This window comes from Pezoporus occidentalis, unplaced genomic scaffold (genome assembly GCF_034315485.1).
Source record: "Pezoporus occidentalis ecotype Australia unplaced genomic scaffold, CSIRO_AGI_Poc_V1 ctg114, whole genome shotgun sequence".
Taxonomy (NCBI): Eukaryota; Metazoa; Chordata; class Aves; order Psittaciformes; family Psittacidae; genus Pezoporus; species Pezoporus occidentalis.
This window is the reverse complement of record NW_026912929.1, coordinates 599,893-620,526: the sequence shown is the minus strand read 5'-3', so window position 1 is coordinate 620,526 and position 20,634 is coordinate 599,893. Positions and strand designations below refer to the sequence as shown.

General features: G+C 57.6%; 2 protein-coding genes across 4 annotated transcripts; both read right to left on the bottom strand.

The window, feature by feature from the left end:
- Positions 1 to 5,032: 5,032 nt before the first annotated feature.
- LOC134172607 (cytochrome b-c1 complex subunit 1, mitochondrial) lies at positions 5,033 to 13,589 on the bottom strand. Its single transcript, XM_062635861.1, has 14 exons — positions 13,477 to 13,589; positions 13,274 to 13,382; positions 12,722 to 12,862; positions 12,191 to 12,277; positions 11,112 to 11,241; positions 10,730 to 10,928; positions 10,037 to 10,116; positions 9,784 to 9,899; positions 9,255 to 9,398; positions 8,371 to 8,531; positions 7,293 to 7,378; positions 6,718 to 6,806; positions 6,098 to 6,173; positions 5,033 to 5,292 (listed from the first exon to the last, which is right to left on the bottom strand). Exons 1-14 carry the CDS (start codon positions 13,587 to 13,589, stop codon positions 5,228 to 5,230), a joined length of 1,596 nt encoding a protein of 531 aa, XP_062491845.1. The 3' UTR covers positions 5,033 to 5,227.
- A 127-nt stretch (positions 13,590 to 13,716) lies between these two features.
- Positions 13,717 to 19,780, bottom strand: SLC26A6 (solute carrier family 26 member 6). Of its 3 annotated transcripts, none has more exons than XM_062636419.1 (20): positions 19,606 to 19,780; positions 18,429 to 18,583; positions 18,027 to 18,166; positions 17,832 to 17,942; positions 17,398 to 17,570; positions 17,148 to 17,312; positions 16,908 to 17,060; positions 16,659 to 16,741; positions 16,424 to 16,571; positions 16,214 to 16,327; positions 16,033 to 16,110; positions 15,810 to 15,905; positions 15,621 to 15,727; positions 15,469 to 15,538; positions 15,225 to 15,317; positions 15,042 to 15,146; positions 14,396 to 14,581; positions 14,210 to 14,264; positions 13,848 to 13,969; positions 13,717 to 13,766 (listed from the first exon to the last, which is right to left on the bottom strand). In XM_062636419.1, exons 2-20 carry the CDS (start codon positions 18,554 to 18,556, stop codon positions 13,743 to 13,745), a joined length of 2,151 nt encoding a protein of 716 aa, XP_062492403.1. In that variant the 5' UTR covers positions 18,557 to 18,583; positions 19,606 to 19,780; the 3' UTR covers positions 13,717 to 13,742. The 3 variants fall into 3 exon arrangements, with proteins under 3 accessions (XP_062492403.1, XP_062492412.1, XP_062492419.1); XM_062636428.1 differs by lacking the exon at positions 19,606 to 19,780 and adding an exon at positions 18,916 to 18,993; XM_062636435.1 differs by lacking the exon at positions 19,606 to 19,780 and adding an exon at positions 18,646 to 18,764.
- Positions 19,781 to 20,634: the final 854 nt, after the last annotated feature.

The window sequence follows — 20,634 nt, the reverse complement described above, 5'->3', positions numbered from 1 at the left end:
CCCACAAACAAGGGCTGGGGCTCAGAGCTCCAGCTCCTTGCAGAGAGCATGTCCCCAGCTCCACTTCACCCTCCTTGCTGGCATGGGGAGGAAGGAGTAAAGGATCCTGTCTCTGGACCCCTGCCACCTCCAGGAGTCACCAGCCCCGCACCATGGGTGATACACAGGTAGACTCCACAACTCCTTAAAGTTGTAAAGTAGGTATGCTTTTATTCAGCACTGAGGCGCATGGGGGATCGCTCCTCCAAAGGCATGCCCACCTCAGCATTGTTCTCCTTCCTATTTATCCTCTAAACTATTACATATTCATGAGGTTACACAACACGCCGATACATATTCATGACCTATCCCTGCTTCATATTATAATGAGATAAAAGGTCCTTGCTTGCATAGGGTCTCCTGGTGGTCATGGGCAGTGAGGTAAGATGAAGTAAACGAGTCTTTCCTGAACTTTCCATCTCCAGTCGCTGTGCATGTTCCCTGGTGATTTAGTCACTGTCCAAACCGCAAAGCTGATTTCAGCCAGTTTAGGGGTCCAGAGAACAGGAGTTACTGTTCCTTCCTCCTATCAATAGCCTTGGTCCTCCCACTCTGTTCCGGCCAGCACAATAAGCGTTGAGCATGTATTTGTTGAATAAGCACGAGTAAGCAGTAACATTGTTAAGCAAGTGGCTTAACCCTACCCCCCCGTACACCGGTTAACCCTTCGCATCATGGGGAGCTCCTCATCCCTGTCCATCCTCCCAGCAAAGCCGGGGCAAGGTCACTGTGAGTCACTGCCGTGCGTGCGAGGCAGAGGCAGGATCCCGTGTTCCTGTGTCCCCGGGGCTGCTGCCAAGCGCTGCACATCTGGAACAGCTGTAAACAGAGCAGGGGATGAGGGAGCAGCTGGGGCCGAGGGACCTCCAGCCTCGCAGCAGCCATGCAGGGAAGGGGGGATGCCAGTGCCCAGGGCTCACCCACACACCCAGCCCCTGGGCACAGCAGCGCTGCCCCTGCACCAGGGGAAAAGGCAGGCACTTGCCGGACTGCCTCCTGTGCCGGCTCCTCACGCCGAGGCAGCAGATGGAGCCTTCAATAGCCCCAGCACATGGAAGGGTCTCAGTGATGGTGCTGGGACATGGAGCAGGAGCAGCATCTCCAGGGTCTCTGGTGCGTCCAGCACAGGCTCCACTCTACCAGCACCTCTTTCTATCAGTAAAACCCCTGCTGCTCTCATAAAGCTCCCCATGCTGCCCCCAGCAGCTCCGGGCAGGGAGGAATTCAGGCAGAGCCTCATCCAGGCACCATGGTTCCAGCAGCTTCTCTGGGCATCCCCAGCTATGGGCTCCATGGGCAGCCCCACTGCAAACCTCTGAGACCTCGAGAAGGAAAACATGAACGAAGAGAGAAAGAGCTGGAACATGAGAGCCACTGATCCTCTTTGGATGGTGTGTAGGGTAAAGCAGCTTTTAATGAGGGTGTACAGGCCTCAGACTCGCCTCTTCCAGACACGCCACTGAAGAAAGAGGCAATACAAAGAGGAGGCATCCTGCAGCCCCGTGTCCGTGGCAGCCTGGGCTGGCTGGAGCTGGCAGTCAGGCCTGGATGGGCCCTTTGTCCCTTGCTTTGCCACACAATGAATACACTAAAACATTAGATGAGCTGTTTCCTTTTCCCAATAGGGTTTCTGGATACGATTCCAGCCACCACTGCTCACCATTCCCTTCTCCGGGTGCACACACGGATGGGCAGGACCTGTGTGTGTGCCCTGTCCCACCCTGCAGCCCTGCTGGTGACACCTGGGGGTACAATCCCTGGTCTCAGCCACGCTGATGCCTCGGTCAGCCCCTGCCCCATGGGTCCAAGCAGAGCGAGGCCTCAGCAGCACCAGACCTCAGCAGAGCTTCACCTCAAACCTGCTCACCCTCTGCTCCCATTGCCCCGGCAGAGAGGGCAGAGCAGCAGCCCTGGGCTCTGCATTCTCCTCCCAGAGCTCTGGCACCGAGCAGGGGCACGGCTCCAAGTCTCTTGGTGCTGTGAAAGCCTCCGTGCAGCTCCCCACGGCCCCGAGGCCAGGCTTGGCTCAGCACCCATGATCCCTATCAGATGTACTTTCCAGGGTGGGTAATTAGCTCAGGTGAGGCAACTGCTGACAATTGGCTGCTGTGGCCTCTCCTGGCAAGTGCCTAGATCCCAAATAAGCAGCTCACATATCAAAGGGATCCAGGAGATCCACCCTGGGCATCTGCCCTGGTTCCCACAGCTTTTCCTGCTGGGGACCAGGGAACCCAGAGCACAGGGCTCCAGCACATACCCCCCATGTTCGCTGCTGGGTTTCATGTACCTGAATAGCTCTTGATTGGGGCAGAGTCACCCAGGTGCTGTGCAGGCAGCAGAGCCTTTGCCAGGGAGCACACAACGACGCGCAGCCTCCTTCTTTCCAAATCCTCCTCTCTTCCAGCCAACAGTGCCAAGGTGCCAGGGGGCGAAAGCAATTACCTAGAGGTAGGTGGAGAGCGCAAGCTTCAAAGAGGGAACCTCACCAGGAGAGGAGAAGACAGCGCTGAGCAGAGGAGCAGGGAGCAAAGGACCCACTGATACCCCAGGCTGAGCTCACCAGCACAGCCTAATTGGGGTGCCCAGGAACCTTCTCAGTGAAGCAGCAGAACAAAACCCTTCAGCCATTGAAAACCGGTGGTCAGAGCCGCGCTGACCAATCCCACATTGTCCAGGGAGGGAGCCAGGATCCAGGCTGGGGAGATCACCCCGGCCCCCTCCAGTCCCAGGGGATTTGCCCTGTCCCAGCGCCGCTTCCAGCTCTCTCCTCTGGCGCTGCCGCTGCTGTCCTTCACCGGCAACGGAAGCGCAGCGAGGCCAGGGTGGGGGCAGCAGGAGATGTCACTTTTCCAAGGTTCAGGAAAAGCAGAGGTTGGGCATTTCCGCCGTGCCGGATGCTTCCCAGTTTGGATTCCCCTGGACTGAGGCCTCTCCGGTGGAGGAACAGCAGCACCCCTGCGGCTCAAGCAGCAGGAGCTGTCAGAGGCCAGAGCTTCCAGCACCAGGGGGTGCGGGTGCCAAATGCCTGGTCTGCACCAGTTCCAGGTTATGCTTCCCAAGCCCCTCACCAAGGCACCAAGTGCCGATGCCTTTGCCAAGCACCAATGCTCCCGACTCCTGAATAGGTCCCCTCTCCCCACCTTTTAGACCCCCAGTCTGGCTGCTTGCTTACCAAAAGGAAACGATACCTCAACCCTCTCACTCCATGCTTCTGGAAGCACAGATAGCCAGAGCACCCAAACATCACCGGCACTGCAAGGCAGGGATCCATTGGAACTGCAGCCAGAAGATGCCGACATCTGGGCAGGCTCAGCCTCGGCTGCCAGCAGCATCCACCTCACTGCACCCAGTGCCACTCACCAGGGCACAGCTCCTGGGCCACATCAGCCCAAACAGCAATTTGGAAAGTAGCAGTTGCAGAGGGGTTTGAATCTGGTCCTAGTGCAGAAGGGCCTGGAGAATTACTCAAGGAAAACCACCATTCCTAAGCAGATACATCCAGAGAAGAAAACGTGTAGGAAATGCTGAGGCAAGGATGTGCATCTCCCTTTCTTTGTGTTCACACCAACTGCAAAACACCCTGGAAGCTCACCTGAGGGGGGGAAACATACAGCAATGGAAGACAAAGAGGATTACAGTCTGCTTGCAGACACAAAGCCAAGGCACCATTTACTGGTTCCACAGGCTGGAGGCAGGAGCTTGTTCAGTTTCCAGCCCTCTGTGCACTTGTAACGAGCCAGAGCTTGCAACCACAGTTAAATCAGTTGCATCAAGAACATTGAACAGCTTCAAACTTGCCTGGGACACGCAATGGGTTCAGAAACTGACTCTCTCATCAAAAATGCACATCCAGCACAAACGCTCAGAGCACTGCAGTAGTCTCTAGTGTAATGACAACTCCTAGACACTTTTACACTATCTTTAAACCCCACTTGTCAGGGCAGCACCTGGAAATTAGATGAGAATCCCAGGGAGCTCTATCCTGAAGATAAAAGCAGGGATCACCTCGCAGCCTGTGGTGGCTGTGACAGGCGAGTGCCGCCTGGTGGGAAGCTTTTTGCCATCCCCCTTCCCCAGTTTCATCCTTTGGGTTCCACATTCCAGCTTCCCGGAGGCAAGACAAGGGAGCACCAATCACATTACCACCAGGAAGAGCAGGAAGGGCCGGGTAGCTCCTCCAGCCATTCGGACCTAGAGATTACCTTCTAGGTATAGGCCAGGCCACCCTATATTTCAGTCAGCAGCTTCAGTTATGGCATAGCTGAGACTGACCAGACAGATGGAGGCTCATCTGCAAGAGGAATGTGGAGACCAACACCAACATACTCACCACAGTCTGCTCCTTACTGAGCTGGCTTACAGGGAACTGGGAAGCTTAAGGTGAGAGGTAACATATCCCACAGAGGCTCGTAGCAACAGCTCCAGCTTCTCTCACCATCCTGACAACCACCTCCACTGTCCTGAGGCAGCAGAAGGCAGGGCTGGGCTGCTCGCCCTCACCAGCCTCTAGAGCTGGTGGGACCTCAGCACCCAATATTGTCTGTAACTGACTGGGGAGAGAGGGGTGGCACAACCTGTCCCCTCACCACAACAGGAAGGTCCCCAACAGCCAGGCCAGTGGGACTGGCTGTCACCACACCCAGGGGCAGGAAGAGAATCAACCTTCCACAGATAGGTCCCGATCTCCTTGACAAACGGGAGAGCACAGAAGTCCCCTCAAGGCCCTTTGCTCTTAGGTCTGCACAAACAGCACTGCCACAGCCATGCTGCTGCCTGCACAGAAGGGCACAGTGAAACAGCCAGAGCTACCCTGGCAGCCTCATCCCAACAGAAAGACTTCCTTCAAGCAGCCTAAAGTCAGGACCTCTCCCTCAGCACACTGCCAGCTCAGGACAGAGGAGGTGGGGCTGCAGATAGACACCATTCTAGCATGAGCCCTGACAAAGCCAGATTGTGGTCCAGTAACTTATCTATTTGGCAAGATTAACAATAACTCACACATGACCCAGCAGGACACAGCTGACTCCAGCAGAACCAGCTCCGTACAGGATACGTTTATTTTATACATTTAACACCGAGAAGATGTAGTTGTTAGGACTCATCTTGCCCCTGGGTGCACAAGACATTCAGAGCCAGAGGGAACCTGCCACAGTGCACAGCTTTACCATTCCCACTGCAGGGACACGTCTTAGAGACGGAGCCAGTACATGCCACTGCGGATGCGGTTGTAATCCAAGAGCTGTTCGATGGGACCTAAGTGAACAGAACAAGAGTTAGTCACCAGAAATGGAGCCAAAATCCCTGCACAGTTTCCCATAGTCTTAAAGCAGATGGCACCAGAGCAGACTGTGCTCACTGCACAGGGCAGCTGTGCCCAAAACCAGGTGACTACACCTCAAACCTGCACCAGGAAAACCAGCAGGTACCATCTCCTGACACAGAAACTGTTATTTCCTCAGAGTAAGTTGTTTCTGGCACTGCTCAGTACAGCTCCACAGGCAGGTATGACTCCCAGGGAGCCACCAAGTCACTGAGACTCTGGCTGGTTCGTTCCTATTTCCTGTTCAAGAACTGCCTCATTTTTCCAAGCGGCTCCGTTCTGAAGGCCAGAGGAAACAGCCGCCTGGAGGAGGGGAACCCACAACACACAGGAAGGAGGCAGCAGAGCAGAGTGAGCTGCTCAGGCAGGTTTTCAGAGAGGAATTTGTCCTTGGCCAGACAGACATGCCAGAGCAGCACAAGGGAATCAGGTCCCTTCACTTCCCTTACATAAACCTGTGTGACCTCAGTGTAAGGACACAGGGCAGGCATTGCCGGGTGAGTGAAGAGGTGGAGCACAGCCAGAGCTCCCTGCCACCTCCAGCATGGGCAGTGCTGATCCCCTGGCAAGCGCACCCTGGCACATCTGATGGGCAGAGGTAGAAGGACAGCAACAAAGAGCCAGAGCAGTTATAGAGGCCAGAACAGACACAGGAACTGCCTGCAGCTCCCTTCCATTCAGCTCTTGACCCCTGCCTCGTTTCTGAGCTCCCATGTATCAGCTCCCACAACTACTCACCAACTGCTGCAATTGCCGGGCATTTGTCATAGATGTATTTACTGCAGACCTCTCTCACCATTCTTGCATCAACAGCCTAATAGATATCAAACACACAATTAATGACCCTTCTGGCAGACCTGCATTCCCAAAGCTGGAAGTTACTGCTGCCATTGCACATCAACATCATCAAAAAGACACCAGCAAACCCTTGGGCCATGTGCACCAACTGCCCAGCTCCTGTTTGTGAGAGTGGCTGATGTTCTACACAGAATACCCTTGTGAGGGCATGGAAGACCAAAATCTGAAGCCTTCCAAGGGATACAGTGGCTGCAGAATTACACAACCCTTATGTAGGCCACCTCCAAAAAAATCATTAAAGGAATTTCATGTTGTGCTGCTTAACTCGGGTAAATGCCCTCTTTCTGGGAGGGACTGAATGCAGCCACAGGGACACAGGACACCCTGAGTCTATGTCAGATTCTGACACACATGTATCAGTGGCAGTGAGTTACCTGCCTCGACTCCAGGCAGCTTCACTAAGGGATAAGTAACCCTCATGTTATTACAGCAAACTGACACCAGCAAATGCCCAAACCAACCACGCTCAGGTACCCCCAGCAAAACAAAGGGATACCTACAGCAATCCTGGCATCCCACTCCTCCAGAGGGATACGGCGTCCGTAGTTTAAGAGATGGCTGCCAATATTCTCACACACTGGCGTAGTCCCTAGATGTTGAAAATAGCACAGTCATCAGAACAGAAAGCCTCCCAGACCTGCACAGTCCCATCATCAGTCAAAGCAGACAGAAGAAACTCCAGCCATTAAACTGGCTCTCAATGAAGCAGAACTCATAGTTGCCACTACAAGCAGCTCCAGCAGGAGTTCAGAAATCCAAAGATTGCTTCATTGGTCTCCAAAGAGTTCCAGCCAGGGCAGGCCAGTTTGGGGGTCTCAATTCTACCTTCACCACATTATTCCCTCTCAGCAATGGAATAAGTAGAAGTTTACAGAGTTGGAGCTAACCTGGAGCACAGCAGTCTGGGGTCAGCTGCTTTCACAACTGGCAGGAGGAACATGGAGCAGGGCAAGGGAAGCTTTGCCTAGTGCCTGCCAGCAGTACTGTATGTCTGGCAGAGCTCCTGCTCCCCAGGAGAGACACAAGTGGTGACCTTCTGAAAGCTGCAGTGGGCAATCCAGAAACCAGAACATACCATCCAGTTGAGCCACCATGGCATTCCGGAGATAGTTCTTGGCTCTCTCCACCTCTGACTCTGTGGTACTAGTGCACAGGCGCATCCTGGAGTGGAGATGGAAAAACCACCAAACCTTTTAAATGCTTGTCTGCTCAAACAGAAAGTTAAATCCTCCCTTTCCCAGGCCCCTGCAGAAATAAGCTACTGTCAGCATCACTTGTCCTGCAGCCTTGAGACTCATCCTTGAACACAGCTAAGAAATAGGAAGCACTGAACAGCAGGAGGCAAGAGCTCAAGCCTGTAGGCAGGGGCTATCAGCCAGCAGGTTACACAGAGTTACACTCCAAAGGTTGGAGTAGCTCTGCTGCTGACTCTGGTGCGCCCATCAGGCACAGTGACAAGCAGCCTGCAGTACACTGCCACAGGAGCTGGAAAGTGTGTCAGCATTGCCAAGCATTGCAAGCTGCTATGGAAACTGATGCTGAAAGAACAAGACAGCTCCACAGAGTCTGCTTGGAATCCAGCTGCTAAATCCCTTCCTCCCCTGCCAACTGCAATGTCTCTGGGGCTAGGGCTAACTCCATCTGCTCCACACACAGCATGGCTCAGCTCTGAACCTCAGATGTAGCCTCAAACCACCACTGGGATACACACGCACACAGTAAGATGGACAGAGGCCCCCGAGCACCGGCATGACTCCAGCAGCAGGGCATTTATCAACCACAACACAATGGTCTGAAAGAACTCTCTGCCTGCTTTGCTCAAGTTTAACAAGAAAATGGAGATGTCTTTAGGCACCTGGGAAAGCCTTGTCTCTAAGGAATGATCTCACTTGCCTATGGAAAAAAAACCAAAGCCTCACCACTAATACTTGGAAGCACGAACAAAGACCTGAAGAGCCCTAAGGGGATTAAAACAGCTCCTCAAAAGCCACATCCTAAGACATTTAAAGAAACCACTTACAGGATCATGTAACCAGAATGCAAGTTACCATAACATTCATAGAGACACAGCTCTCTGAAGAGCTAATGTGTTCCCTCTCAGGTCCATCTCCCACAAGAGTGTCAGGTCTTGAACAGGAACTTCTTGTACTCACCACTCCCCCTGAGCACAAAACATCATGTCATCTATGGACAGGGGATCCGAAACAAAATGGAAACCGAAGAGGCCAGTGTCAGAGTAACAGGTGTTGAACGTCTGGAAACTGTGGCAGAGATTGTGCTCCACAGCAAGCACAGCCAGCCTGCTGGACTGATTCTGTGAACAAGAGATGCCATCAGCCACTTCAGCTTCCTCACTGCTCAAATTCTTTCCAACTGAGCTGTTTTCACAAAGACCACAGACAAGACAGAGCGGAACACTTTGCTGAAGGAGAGCTTAATTTAGACCCTTCATGTGGTCAACAGATGAGAGTCACTGGTGGAAAAGTCACAGACAATGGCCTAGGAGTCCATCCAGCAAAACCATTTCCTTTCCCAGGCTCCTGAGGAGCTGGTATGCACCATCATAGGAGTGGGAGCAAATGGGAAATGCATGGTCTCCCAGTATCAGAGGTTAGCACAGTTAATGCTGGCCAGACAGATTCCAGATGAGAATGGATCCAATATCAGGTTTTAAACAAGTTCCACTCGCTCTGCAGTTGAAAAGCAAGCTTGACACTACAGACTACTCTGTCCTGCTTCCATCACCATCCCCACTGAATGGTTAGTTTGTGAGGGCAGACATAAACTGCTCAGAACTCATCAATTAAACCTCTTCCTAACTCAGCAGAGAAGGTTCAGTTTAGCTGTCAGCAACTCCTCTCAAAACTGTGCTGGATTAGCCTTGATTACTTGATTACACTGTTACCCTGCTTTCCAGACTTGTAACTGCTGCACAGCTGGGAGCTAAGCACAACATAAGGCATCTTCACTTACAGTCTCCAGAATACTTATATTAAAAGGCTCCAGGCTCTCCCTGTCACACTGACAAGCCTCTTACCTTTCCACCTCCAAAAGTGCGGTCATAGCGTCCCATGATAGCATTGGCCACATTGAGGACAATGTTGTCTGGATTAGCCCATCCTGGCCCCTCCACAGCAAGAGCAATGTGGGCAACAGGCAGGCCATCATCTCTGGCACGGATCTAGAACATGAGCAGTGGAGAACTGCATGAGTAGTGGCTTTGCTGCAGCCTGTGCAATGCCAGGCTGACAAAACGGGGCACCTGATACTACCCCAGTGAAATTAAATAGTCTCGGGCACTACTGAGCTAAACCAGTTGCTGCAATAGGAGTTTTCCAGCAGATGATGTGAGCAACAGCCTCACATTCCTAACGGAGTTGGGTCCCATCTAAAACCCAACACGCTGTGGCAATAAGCCCAAAGAACAGAACAGGGACACTACCAAGATGCCACATCATCAGCTTCTCAAGAGATACACAAACAATTTCTCTTCTGAGCCGCAGCTGTAACTGCTTCACATTCAGTCAACAGCTTGGCAAGAGCTGCTTGTTTTGTGCAAGCTTTACCTCACTCCCTGTGAAGCGGCAGCGCGGGAGGACAGGCACAGAATCCTCTTTGTACTTAAAAGGCACCCCACTGAAGTGCTGCTTAGCTGCATCTACCAGCTCTTTGTGGGAAATACCTGGCAATGGGAGAGACAGTTGCAGTCTTAAAGCAGCTTAATTTAACAGTATTTTACATTAAAGGTGTGTGACAGGGGTTTGAGCATCAGCCTGAAGATACCCAGGCTTCCCAGAATCACCAGGATCTAGAACTCACCTCCAGCAGCTGCCAGGACCATACGAGGTGCCTTGAAGTGATTATCAACATATGAAGCTAGATCTGCTCGAGTCAGATGCCTAGAAAGAACAGAGAGAGAGACCCACTGTATCAGCATCTCTGAGCCGGGAGGGATGAGAGGCTTAGGAGAAGCAAGTTCACAGTACATAGACAGCAGGGATGTTGTTGATTCTCTTAGTTGTGGGCTAACAATGCTTTTTAGAGGCAAGACTGGTGTTGGTGTCTTCCCTGTGCACTAATTCCAGAACACAGAAAATGGAAAATGGTGGCCAAGGTAGAGAGTTAAGAAAAGACTTTGATATAGCCTAGAGAGTGCTGACCCTGGTCATGGAGCTAACAGGCATGTATGCTCAAGGCCACTGCTTTAATGAGTACCCCATGCTCTTAACCTAACAGCATCAAACTGACAAGTATGGGAGAAGGTTCAACCTGGCCCCACCAACCTCATGTCTTCATGAGGGGATTCTAAAGAATGTGCACAAGCACACTGACTGTCACTAGCACCAACGGGGCAGCACAGCCATGACACAGCGAGAAGCCCATGGGCATAGATCACCTCCAAGTACAGACTGGGGCTGCCTCGTGCAGTCACCACTGCTGACAAGCTGCAGTTGTGCACCCCAAGGACCAAACCCACGGGCTGTTTGCTGCACCCAGCCTGCTGATGCTCACTTGATGTTGTCTGTGGTCCCCTCGACAGTGCGGGCCAGCGGTGTGCCCTGGAAAGCAGTGGCGTGCAGGTAATCAAAGGCAACAGCCTCCATGTTGCTGTCTATTTCTTTCAGCTCCTGAAGGATGACACCACGTTCCTTCTCGATTTGAGAGTCCTCCAGGGCACAGTTCTGCACGATGTCAGCCAGAAGCTCGACAGCTGTAACACATTTCCAATGTTAGCAGTGCTAATGCTCTCTCCAGCTACCAACTAGAACCTCCAATTTACCTCCCAGCTACTTTGCTCCCTGGACTGTTGTTAGAGGGGATGCTGGTGGGAGAGAAACACAGGCACATGCATTTGCTTAAACTCCAAATGCAACTCTGTCCCCGGCCACCCTACCTTTGGGCATGTCCTTGGACAAGGCCTTTATGTAATAAGCAGTCTGCTCACGGGAGGTGTACCCGTTCAGGTGAGCACCCATGCTCTCCACCTCCTTCTCAAAGGCAGCACCAGGACGATTCTTTGTGCCCTAAAAGAATAAACACAATTATGAAATGAGCAGATTTCCCTCTCGGGCAGAACTAAAGCAAGGAAAAGAACAACAAAAACCTAAACCAAGAAAACCTGTCACAAGATTCATGAAAGGCAAGAGCAAGTGCAGAAAGCAAGAGAGTTAACACTTGGCTTTACAATACCCAAAGGATGTTGAGGTGTACTTTGAAAGACCAGTAAAAGCCCAGCGGGGAAGCAGAAAACCTACACTAAGAGACAACACTGACTGAGGATCACATCCATCAGCAGGAGCAGAAAACTACTTCTAACACAGAGCTCATCTCTTAAGGAGCAAGCCAGATGCTGCAGCTTCCTATGATGGCACAGGCTGGACTCAAGGCAGCAAGTCCCAGGCTCAGACACCTCCTGCCCTAGGGCTGTTCTGTAGACACACTGGGAGAGCAGTAAGGGCTGTAGCCTCAAAACTTTGCTGGTCCTCTAAGAAAACCAAAGGAAAATAAATGGCTACAGGAAATGCTGCTTTGAGCTCTGCCTGCTAACCTGTTTTATAATGTGGTCATCTGTGTGTGCACCACAGCAGCTGGGCCAGCCAGGGACAGGAACCACAGCAGAGATTCAGTCTCACTTGGTACTTACAACTTTTTTTCCCTTTAAGAGGGGAAATACCAACCAGTTAATAAGAATTACATTAATTCATGCATGCTTGCAAGTTGTCGCATACCCAAAGAGCATCACACAGACTAGGTACCTTTTGAAGTTTATTTCTATACTACGTGCAAAGTCTCTGGGATTCAGATGACCCAATTTATGCTCTTAATAGCTACAGCCTCCAAAGCGAGAGCTCAATAGATATGCACATTTGGAACTGGATGATCTTTAAGGTCCCTTCCAACCCAAACCACTCTGTGGCTGTATTGAGAACAGCTCTCCAGGACTGCTATGCCAGACCCAGCAGAGCTCTTTACCTTAAAGGCCAGATGTTCCACGAAGAAACCAGCCCCGTTGTTCTTCTCATTCTCATAGCGGCTGCCCACCCCGATCCACACACCCACCTATGGCAAAGGCATCGAGGACACATGTCAGGAGAGGAAGCAAACAGTGTGCTTAAGCCTCAGGCCACAGAGACAACTGCAGGGACAAGAAGTCTGTTCCCAGGCACTGTACCAGTAGCACCAAAATCAGAATAAGCACCAGCAGCTGTTTCCTGTGCACGTTTTGGGTTTTCACAGAGCAGCCTCACAAAACCCTCTGCATGAGGTGTAACTCCTCCTGGTCACTTGCTGCTTGCACAACAACAGTGAGGATGAGGAAACCTGAACTTGACTACAGGCTTCATACAAATCCAGACTAGAGCTTTCCCTGCTCCATCAGCCCCACCAGTTAACAAAGAGAAGCAGGTCGGCCCCTGTGAAAAGCTCTGGTTCCGGTGGGTTTGTCACTCTGCAGCAGGCAGGGCTGAGGGCTCCAAGCAAGCCCTTCACCTGCCTCGCACTCACCGTGCATGTTGGCCCGGTGGATTCCTCCGAAGCCACCCGGAGGCCGTTTTCCAGAGTGGTGACCTGGGTCTCGGGGACGTTCTGGAGCGTCTGAGCATACGTGGCAGCGCCTCGGTTCCTTGTCAAAGTCAGCACAGCTGCCTGAAGGAGCAAAGGCTCCCGTCACCGCCTGCCCCGAGGGCGCAGGCTGGGGGCACGCACTGCCCAGAGCAGCTCTTTCACGGCTGCGCTGGGAAGGTGCCGCTCGGTAACCGGTGCCTGCAAACCCTCCGCAGCGCCGCAGGTTCCGGGCGGGCTGACACCCCCGGACAGAGCGACGGGAGCCGGCCAAAGCCCCGCACCACGGCGGCCGGCGGCACCCGGCAACACCGCCCCCGACCCGGCCCGGGTTTCCATAGCGACCGCCGCCCGGCCGCCGCGTCCCCGTGACCTTCCCAGCCAGTAGGCCCGGCAGGGTCCCTGCCCTCGGGGTCTCTCGCCGCGGCTGCCGTGCCCGGCCCGGCCCTGCCTCCCACCGCCGCCTCCCGCCGCCGCCGGGCCGCGGTGACTCACGGGGGGACGCGCACCCCGCAGCAGGGCCCGCGCGGCCGCACCACCGGCCCGGCACACCGTGAGCGGGTGGCCCGGGTGGTGAGGGGCCGGGGTGCCGCCCGTACCGCGCCTTCAGCCGGTCCCGCAGCGGGTCCGGGTGAAGAGGGGCCGCAGGGGGGCTCAGGCCGAAGGTGCCCCCATGTACCCCCCATTGCCCCCCTTGCCCCGCAGTGCCGGGATCAGCCAAGGCGGCCGTGCCTGAGGTCACCTTTATTGAGGAAAGTGCATTAAACGGAGCCCGGGGAACGCTGCCCGCGTTTACCCGCGACGGTTTCATCCCGCCCCTCCGCCGGGCCTGGCCCCAGACGAGGCCCGCCGGTGGCACAGGAACGGGCAGAGTCCATAGGGGGCCGATGGGGCCCGGGGTGCTTCGGTGCCATGAGGGTGGCAGGTCCCGGCTCAGCTCCGCAGATGTCCTCCTCTTGCGGGGCTACATCCTGGTGCTGAGGTCCGGCTGCGGGGTCACACGGGGTTCACGTGGCGGCCCCCATCCGTCACGGGGACGGGGATGGGGACCGTGAGTGCTGGCGCTTACCGGGGCCGGGCGCTGCTCCCTGCGGGCGTGCTCCGCGGCGGCGTGCACCGAGGGGAAGAAGCAGCGCTTGGTGATGGGTGCGCTGAAGAAGTTGCCCCGCTCCAGCTGGGCGAGGACAGGCACTGTGTGCAGGGACAGTACCTGAGGCTATGGCACCCGGCTCAGCACCAGACCCACCCTGTGCTGCGGGGGACACCGGTACCACCAGCGGGGACCCAGCTGCCTCGCTGGGGGCTGCAGCACCTCTGTCGCGGGACACCCCCGCGATGGGGACACTGGAGGGAGCCCCAGGCCAGCAGCGGTGACGCAGAGGTGGGCATGCCCGAGGGGTGGGTGTCTCTGCAGCCGTTGCCATCGCTCACCTGGGCAGCTGGCAACGAGGACGTCCACTTCTATCTCATGGAAATCCCTGAAGATCTGCAAACCGGCAGGAAACGTTCCACCAGGGAAAAGGAGACGGGCAGCGGACTTCGGGCCCCCACCCCCGGCGCCACGGGGATGCCCTGAATGGGGCTCCTAACCCCCAGCTCCCCCAGCCCCTCCCTTACGTTCTTCAAGATCTTGATGGAGACGGTGTCCACGAAGCTGACGGGGCTGAAGTCCAAGATGACGGTGTGGAAGCTGGGCTGCGGCAGCCCCAGGGTGCGCAGGGTGGGCGCGGGGGGAGCGCCGCCCTCCTCCCCGCTCAGCTCGATCACCGCAACGCTCGGCCCGTTCTGCCCATCCTGCGTGTGCTGGGAGGGACGACACCGGCCTCGCTGCAGGGGGGGCCGGGCAGTGTCCCCCCGGCTCACCTTGCCCTGGCTCTTGGCCGCATCAGAGCACGGGCAGCGGGCGCTCCGCTCGCACCTTCACCCACTTTCAGGCTCTTTCCGAATGCGTCAATACCCACCCCTCTACCGGTGCCCTTCTCTGAGCCGGGCTCATTAGCTGGCACCCGGACACCCTTTGTTCCTGCTCTTAATTGTGATTAAGTCGTTAAATGGCCAATGACTCACTGGCTCCACCACCTAATCATTAACGGCCCCGATTTCCCCACCGACCTTGGGTGTGCCGCCGCTGCCCGGCTATGCCCCAGTGCCCCTTCTCACCAGCATGGCCCAGCCTGAACCGGGACCCTGCACGGGCAGGAGGCTGGGACCAGGAGGGAACAGCACAGAGGGCAGTGGCAAGGTCCCTGCGGCAGGGAAGCACCTTTTTCCTCTTTGCCATCTCCTTCTCTGCTTTCTTCTGCTGTTTCTTCAGCTTCTTGAGGGCCTTCTTCTTCTTCTCAATCAGGCGGTCCACGTTGATGCCACTCTACAAGACAATGTGCCCCATCACCACTCTGGTGCTAGCAGCAGGGACATGGGGGGGTTGGCATCTTTTCCTTCGTACCTTCTTCTTCAGGGCCTCGGCATACAGCTCCACATTGGCGAAGTAGAGGGTGGAGGAGGAGTGGAAGATCTTCACACCAGGGACCTCCTGTGCCTTAGGGAGATGGGGAGGTGATACCCCAGTGACAGAGCCCCTGCTCCCCTTCCCTCCCTCCCCAGCTTGCCCCCGCTCGCTTCCCCAGCAAACAGCCCCTGGGGTGCTGCACCCTCTCTGCAGCAGAGCTTCTCCCCACTTGCTACGTTACCATCTGGTATTGAGCCACGTCCCTGTAGACATCAGTGTCAGGGATGCGCCCCAGGATGGAGTAGTGGGGCCTGCAGGAGCAGAGCAGGATCCAGGTCACCACAGGCCCCCCCACCCCTGGGCCCAGGCCCCAGCCCCACGCCCAACACTCACAGCTGGGTGCGGAAGATGATGGTGAGCAGCCCGAAGGCCACCGAGGCCCCCAGCCCGATGTCCAGGTTCAGCATGAGCGTGGCCACGAACGTCACGATCCAGACGGTCTGGGGAGGGGGGGCACGTCAGTGATGGCACCCACAGGGAACCTCCCCAGGGCCGGGGCCCCCCTGCAGGTCGATGCCTCACCAGGTCCACCCGGTTGGACTTCCAGAGCATGCGGATGTCTTTGAACTGCTTGAACATGCCGTGGAGGTTGATGATGATGATAGCAGCCAAGATGGCCTAGGAGAGAAGGCCCTGCAGCTATGAGGATGCTGAGGGCAGGTCTAGGGAGGGCTCTTGCTGTTCCCCTGCCGTGGGACGGGCACAGGGGTGGGACATGGTACAGAGGCCGTGGGACCAGATGTACCTTGGGCAGGTCCCGGAAGAGTTCTCCGATCTTCAGGATGGTCACCAGGATGACCAGGGACGCGATGACACCGGCTACCTGCACGGATGGAGGGCAGGAGGTGAGGGGCATGTCCACACTGCCCGCTGTGCTTCTTGCCCCATCCAGCCCCACAGAGGGAGGTGGAGCTGCCCAGACCCACCTGGCTGTTGCCCCCCGTGCTCTCCTGCACCAGGCTCCGTGACATGGAGCAGCTGATGGCGAAGCACTGGAAGAAGCCCCCCAGGAAGTTGCAGAAGCCCAGTGCGATCAGCTCCTGCAGGGACAGAGGGGCAGTGGGAGCGCCATGCACCGTGCTGCGCGCACAGGCTTGGTGTCACCAGGGAAGGGGCCCTGCGTGCCAGAGCATCACCTGGTTGCTGTCCACTTTGTAGCCGTGCTTCAGGGCAAAGATCTTGCCCAGGGAGATGCAGATGGCGTAGCCCACCACGGCGATGGCGAAGGCATTGCCCACCACCTGCCCAAAGTAGCTGACATTAGGGACCACGGGCGGCTTCAACCTATGGCCAAGACAGGGAGATGGGGCTCAAATGGGGGCGCCATGGGCATGTGGGGCCCCCGCAGTGCCTGCAGTGCTGGCTCCTCACCCACTGGGGATGTTGCCCACGACAGAGACACCAAACTTGGCATTCAGGTTGACACCGTAGGAGATGCCAGTGGAGATGATTATCTGGGGAGGATGGATGGAGTGAGGCAAGGCCCGGAGCAGGACCAGAGGAGGAAGAGGAGGGGATGGGTGCCCTGGAGCTGCACTTGCTGAGGCACCCATCCCACCCTGGAGGGGACAGGGCCACCCACGGCTGCGTCCCCACAGGAGCTGGGGCAGCTCTCGGTACCGTGATGAGCTCGATGGGGATGGGCATGGGGAGCTTGGCGGCGAACTTGTGGTTGAGCTCTTTCACGATGTAGATGACCACCATGGCAATGATGGCGGTCACCAGGGTGCCCACGTTGGTTTCTGGCAGCTTCCGGCAGATCTCGATGACGGTCTAGAGTACACAGCAGGGAATGGGCTCGGGGCAGCCCCAGGGCAGGTCTGGGGGCTCTGTGAGCCCTGGGGGTGAGCAGCTCCTCACCACGAACAGGGAGAGCGGCCCCGAGTGCTCGCCCAGGGACACCCCGAAGACGTTCTTGAGCTGGGAGACAAGGACATGCACGGAGGCAGCTGTGGTGTAGCCGCGCACCAGCGGGTCCGAAAGGTAGGTCACCACGAAGCCGAACTGCAGGAGGCCCAGGGCCACCTGAAGGGGAGGAGGCAGAAGTGACCCACAGCTTCTGGCCTGGGCCACCACGGGCCCCGTTCCCAGCCAGGCTGGGGGCCCTGACCTGGAAGATGCCCGTCAGGACAGTGATGGTGGCCACCAGCTCCACGCGGGCAGCGTCCCGCCGCTCCTCATTGACGGTCATGTTGCTGCCGTTGATGGACTCCAGGAAGTTCTCGCTGGGCAGCAGGGAGTCCGTCAAGCTCCCGATCATGACAGAGATGACGGCGAAGGGGCCTGAGGACAGGCAGGGAGCACAGGGTCAGCACCAGGAGGTCTCTGAGTTCCACAGATACCTGTGCCCATGGGCTGGGCTCACCACTCACTGTGCTTTGGCTCTGGTTTGGCCAACCACCTTCTTGGAGGGGCAAAGTAAAGGCGAGAAAGGTCCCCTCCAACCAGTGATGCGGCCATGCTGTGCCATGGATGAAGGCTTGCCCCTCTCATCCTCGCTCCATCCCCACCATCCCTGTGGGAGCGCGTGGTCCCTCAGCTTACCCACGGAGTTGTGCCTGGACGTCCCGAAGAAGAAGTAGAGGAAGACGGGGTAGAAGGAGGAATAGAGGCCGGTGACGGGGGGCAGCCCAGCCAGCAGTGCGTACGCGAGCCCTGGACACAGAGCGGGGACACACGTGAGGGATGGCCCAGCCTGGCCCCGCCACAGGACCCCGGCAGCCTGGGTCTGGCGCTCACCCTGGGGCAGGTGCATGATGCCCACGCTGAAGCCCGAGGTGATGTCCCCCAGCAGCCAGTCCTTGAGCGGGTACCGCGGCAGCCAGCGCAGCACGGGCAGGAAGCGGAACAGCAGGGACTTGGCGGTGGAGGCCGAGCATCTGTGAGGACAGAGCCGGAGCCGGGCTGAGTACAAGGGCTCAGGGACATCAGTGGGGAGAGCAATGGGTCCCATGGGAATGCAGCTCCATCCACTGGAGCCGCGTGTCCATTCTGACAGGAGGACGGGTGCGGACATGGGTGTATGGGCTGGGGGGAACCAACCCCTGGGTCTGCACCGTGTCCACCACTGGGATGGGGCAGCCGGAGCCAGGCTCCCAGTGGCTGTGGGGCTGGGGTCCCGTCACATCCCCCCGGTCCTACCTGTTCTTGTGGAGGCAGCGGCGCATCGAGGGCTTGGCAGGGGGGTTCCGCGGTGCCACCTCCTCCAGGTCGGCCTCGCTCAGCACCCCGTGGGGTGCCCGGTGGCTCAGCACCATCTCTGCCGCCATGGCCACCCGGCCCTGCACGTGCCAGCACTGTGGGACAGCAGGAGCAGCTCAGCAATGCCTGGCCCCAGCACACCCACAGCCCCGCTCACCCCATGGAGCCGTCAGCCAGGATGGGCCCTGAGGCCAGGGGTGCCGGGATTTGGGAATGGGGCAGCAGCCAATGTGAAGGCAGGGGGGAGCTGGGACCCCGCGGTGAGCACTGCTCATCCTGCCCTGCGCCAGCCATACTGACCCACACCAGCCCCACTGACCCACACCAGTCTCATTGATCCACACAAGCCTCACTGCCCCACACCAGCCCCACTGCCCCACTGGGCTCCAGGGGGGGCTCCCCCTCCACCTCCTCCCGCAGGACCTACCTCGGTGCCAACCACCCTTCCCCTCCGCGTGCTGCAGCACAGCCACGGAGCAAAGCCCAAACCACCCCATCCGCAGACTTTGTCCCTTTACACATGAGGGGAGCAGGAATGTCAGCCCCAGCCAGTGCCATGGACCTGCCATCGCCCACCGGTGCCCTCCCACCCCTGCACTCACCGGGGTGAGCTGAGGGCACGGAGCAGCGGGGCTGGGGGCTGCCCCTCACAGGGTGGGATGGGGGAACTGAGGTGTCCCTGCCCAGATCCACAGCCCCAGAGCTGCCCCCACGCTGACCCAGTGGGTGGGTCCTGAGATGCTCACCCACAGGCAAGCGGCCTCACGAGCCACCCGTGGGGTGCACAGACCCCTAGCAGGCCTAGCGCTGTCCCCATGGACACCCCATCCCAGGGACTGCCCTGGCCACTCTTGGCTCCCAGCTGCAGCCATGGCTGGTGCCACCATGCCCCCAGTGCCGGGCACAGGGATGGATCTGCTGCTGCTGCTGGGTACCCGGTGCCAAGCACTCACCTTCCCAGGGCACCTCTCAGGGAGCAGCCATCACCCTCCTGTGCCCCCCGCGGGTGTCCCCTGCCCACCCCATGGAGCAGGGGCTGTGCCCAGGGCAGGGAGGGGCCTTGCCGCCTCCAGCCACCGCATCAGGGTGTTCTCCATGGGCCCCGAGCCCTGCTTACCTGCAGGAACGGGTGTGCTGCGCCCTGTGAACTGCCCCGCTCTCCACAGCACACGCAGACCAGGCCGTTATCTTGTTCCAAAGGTCCCCAGCGGGTACCGGAATCCTGCTGATCCCATCACACCTTCCCGGGCTCCACCGTGACCTGGTACTGCCGCAGGTTTTGGAGGATTTGAGTCACGCTTGGCCCATGCCCATGGGGGCACGGCACTGGAAACATGGGCACCAGAGCTGGGCTGAGCGGTGCCAAGGTATGGGGTGAAGTCAGGGGGCAGGATGGGAGCTGGGGAGTCCCAGGTGCCCTGGGCAGTGGGATGGGGCTGGGACAGGCACAGAGGGCGACACCAGGACCGTGCTCTCCGGTGTCAGAGCCAGTTGTTCCTATCATTGTCAGAGGGGGACAACCCGTGGCCACCCCCTTCCTCCCTGTGGGTCACAGCACAATGGGGTACCACAGCAGCCACACGCAGACCCCTCGGTCTGCCAGCAGCAGGACCAATCCTGCTCCCGCATCCTGGCTCTGCCATCCCACCCTCGTGCCCATGGTCCCACCGCGGCCGGGCAGTGGCATGTGGCTGCTGCTTGCCCATCGCTTCTCCTTCCCCCAGCACCACAGGGAGGCTGTCACAGGCTCTGCCCCATAGCGCCCGATAGCGCTGGGCGCTATTTACTGCCTTCTTATCGCTGCTCCCGTCCCCACCCTGTGCTGCTGCTCCCTGCCCCACAGCCCCTCACCCCCCACCCCTCGCCCCTCGCCTCGGGCTCCCACAGCTCCCGGCACCGTCAGCCTGGACCCTGTGGCTGCCCTGGGCTGGGTTGGGCTCAGGCCGGTGCCAAGGACGGAGTCGAGGGCCGGGGGGTGAGGGCTGGTGGCGACCCTTGCCCAGGCACCGTGGATCAATCCTGCCCTTTGCTCACCTGCTCCTTCCCCTCCAGCAGCAGCGTGGGGCAGGGGTGCAGGCACCAGGCTCGCGCCGTTCCCGTTCCTCGCCCACAGGTGCAGCCGGGGCCGCGCTGCCTGGACAGTGGA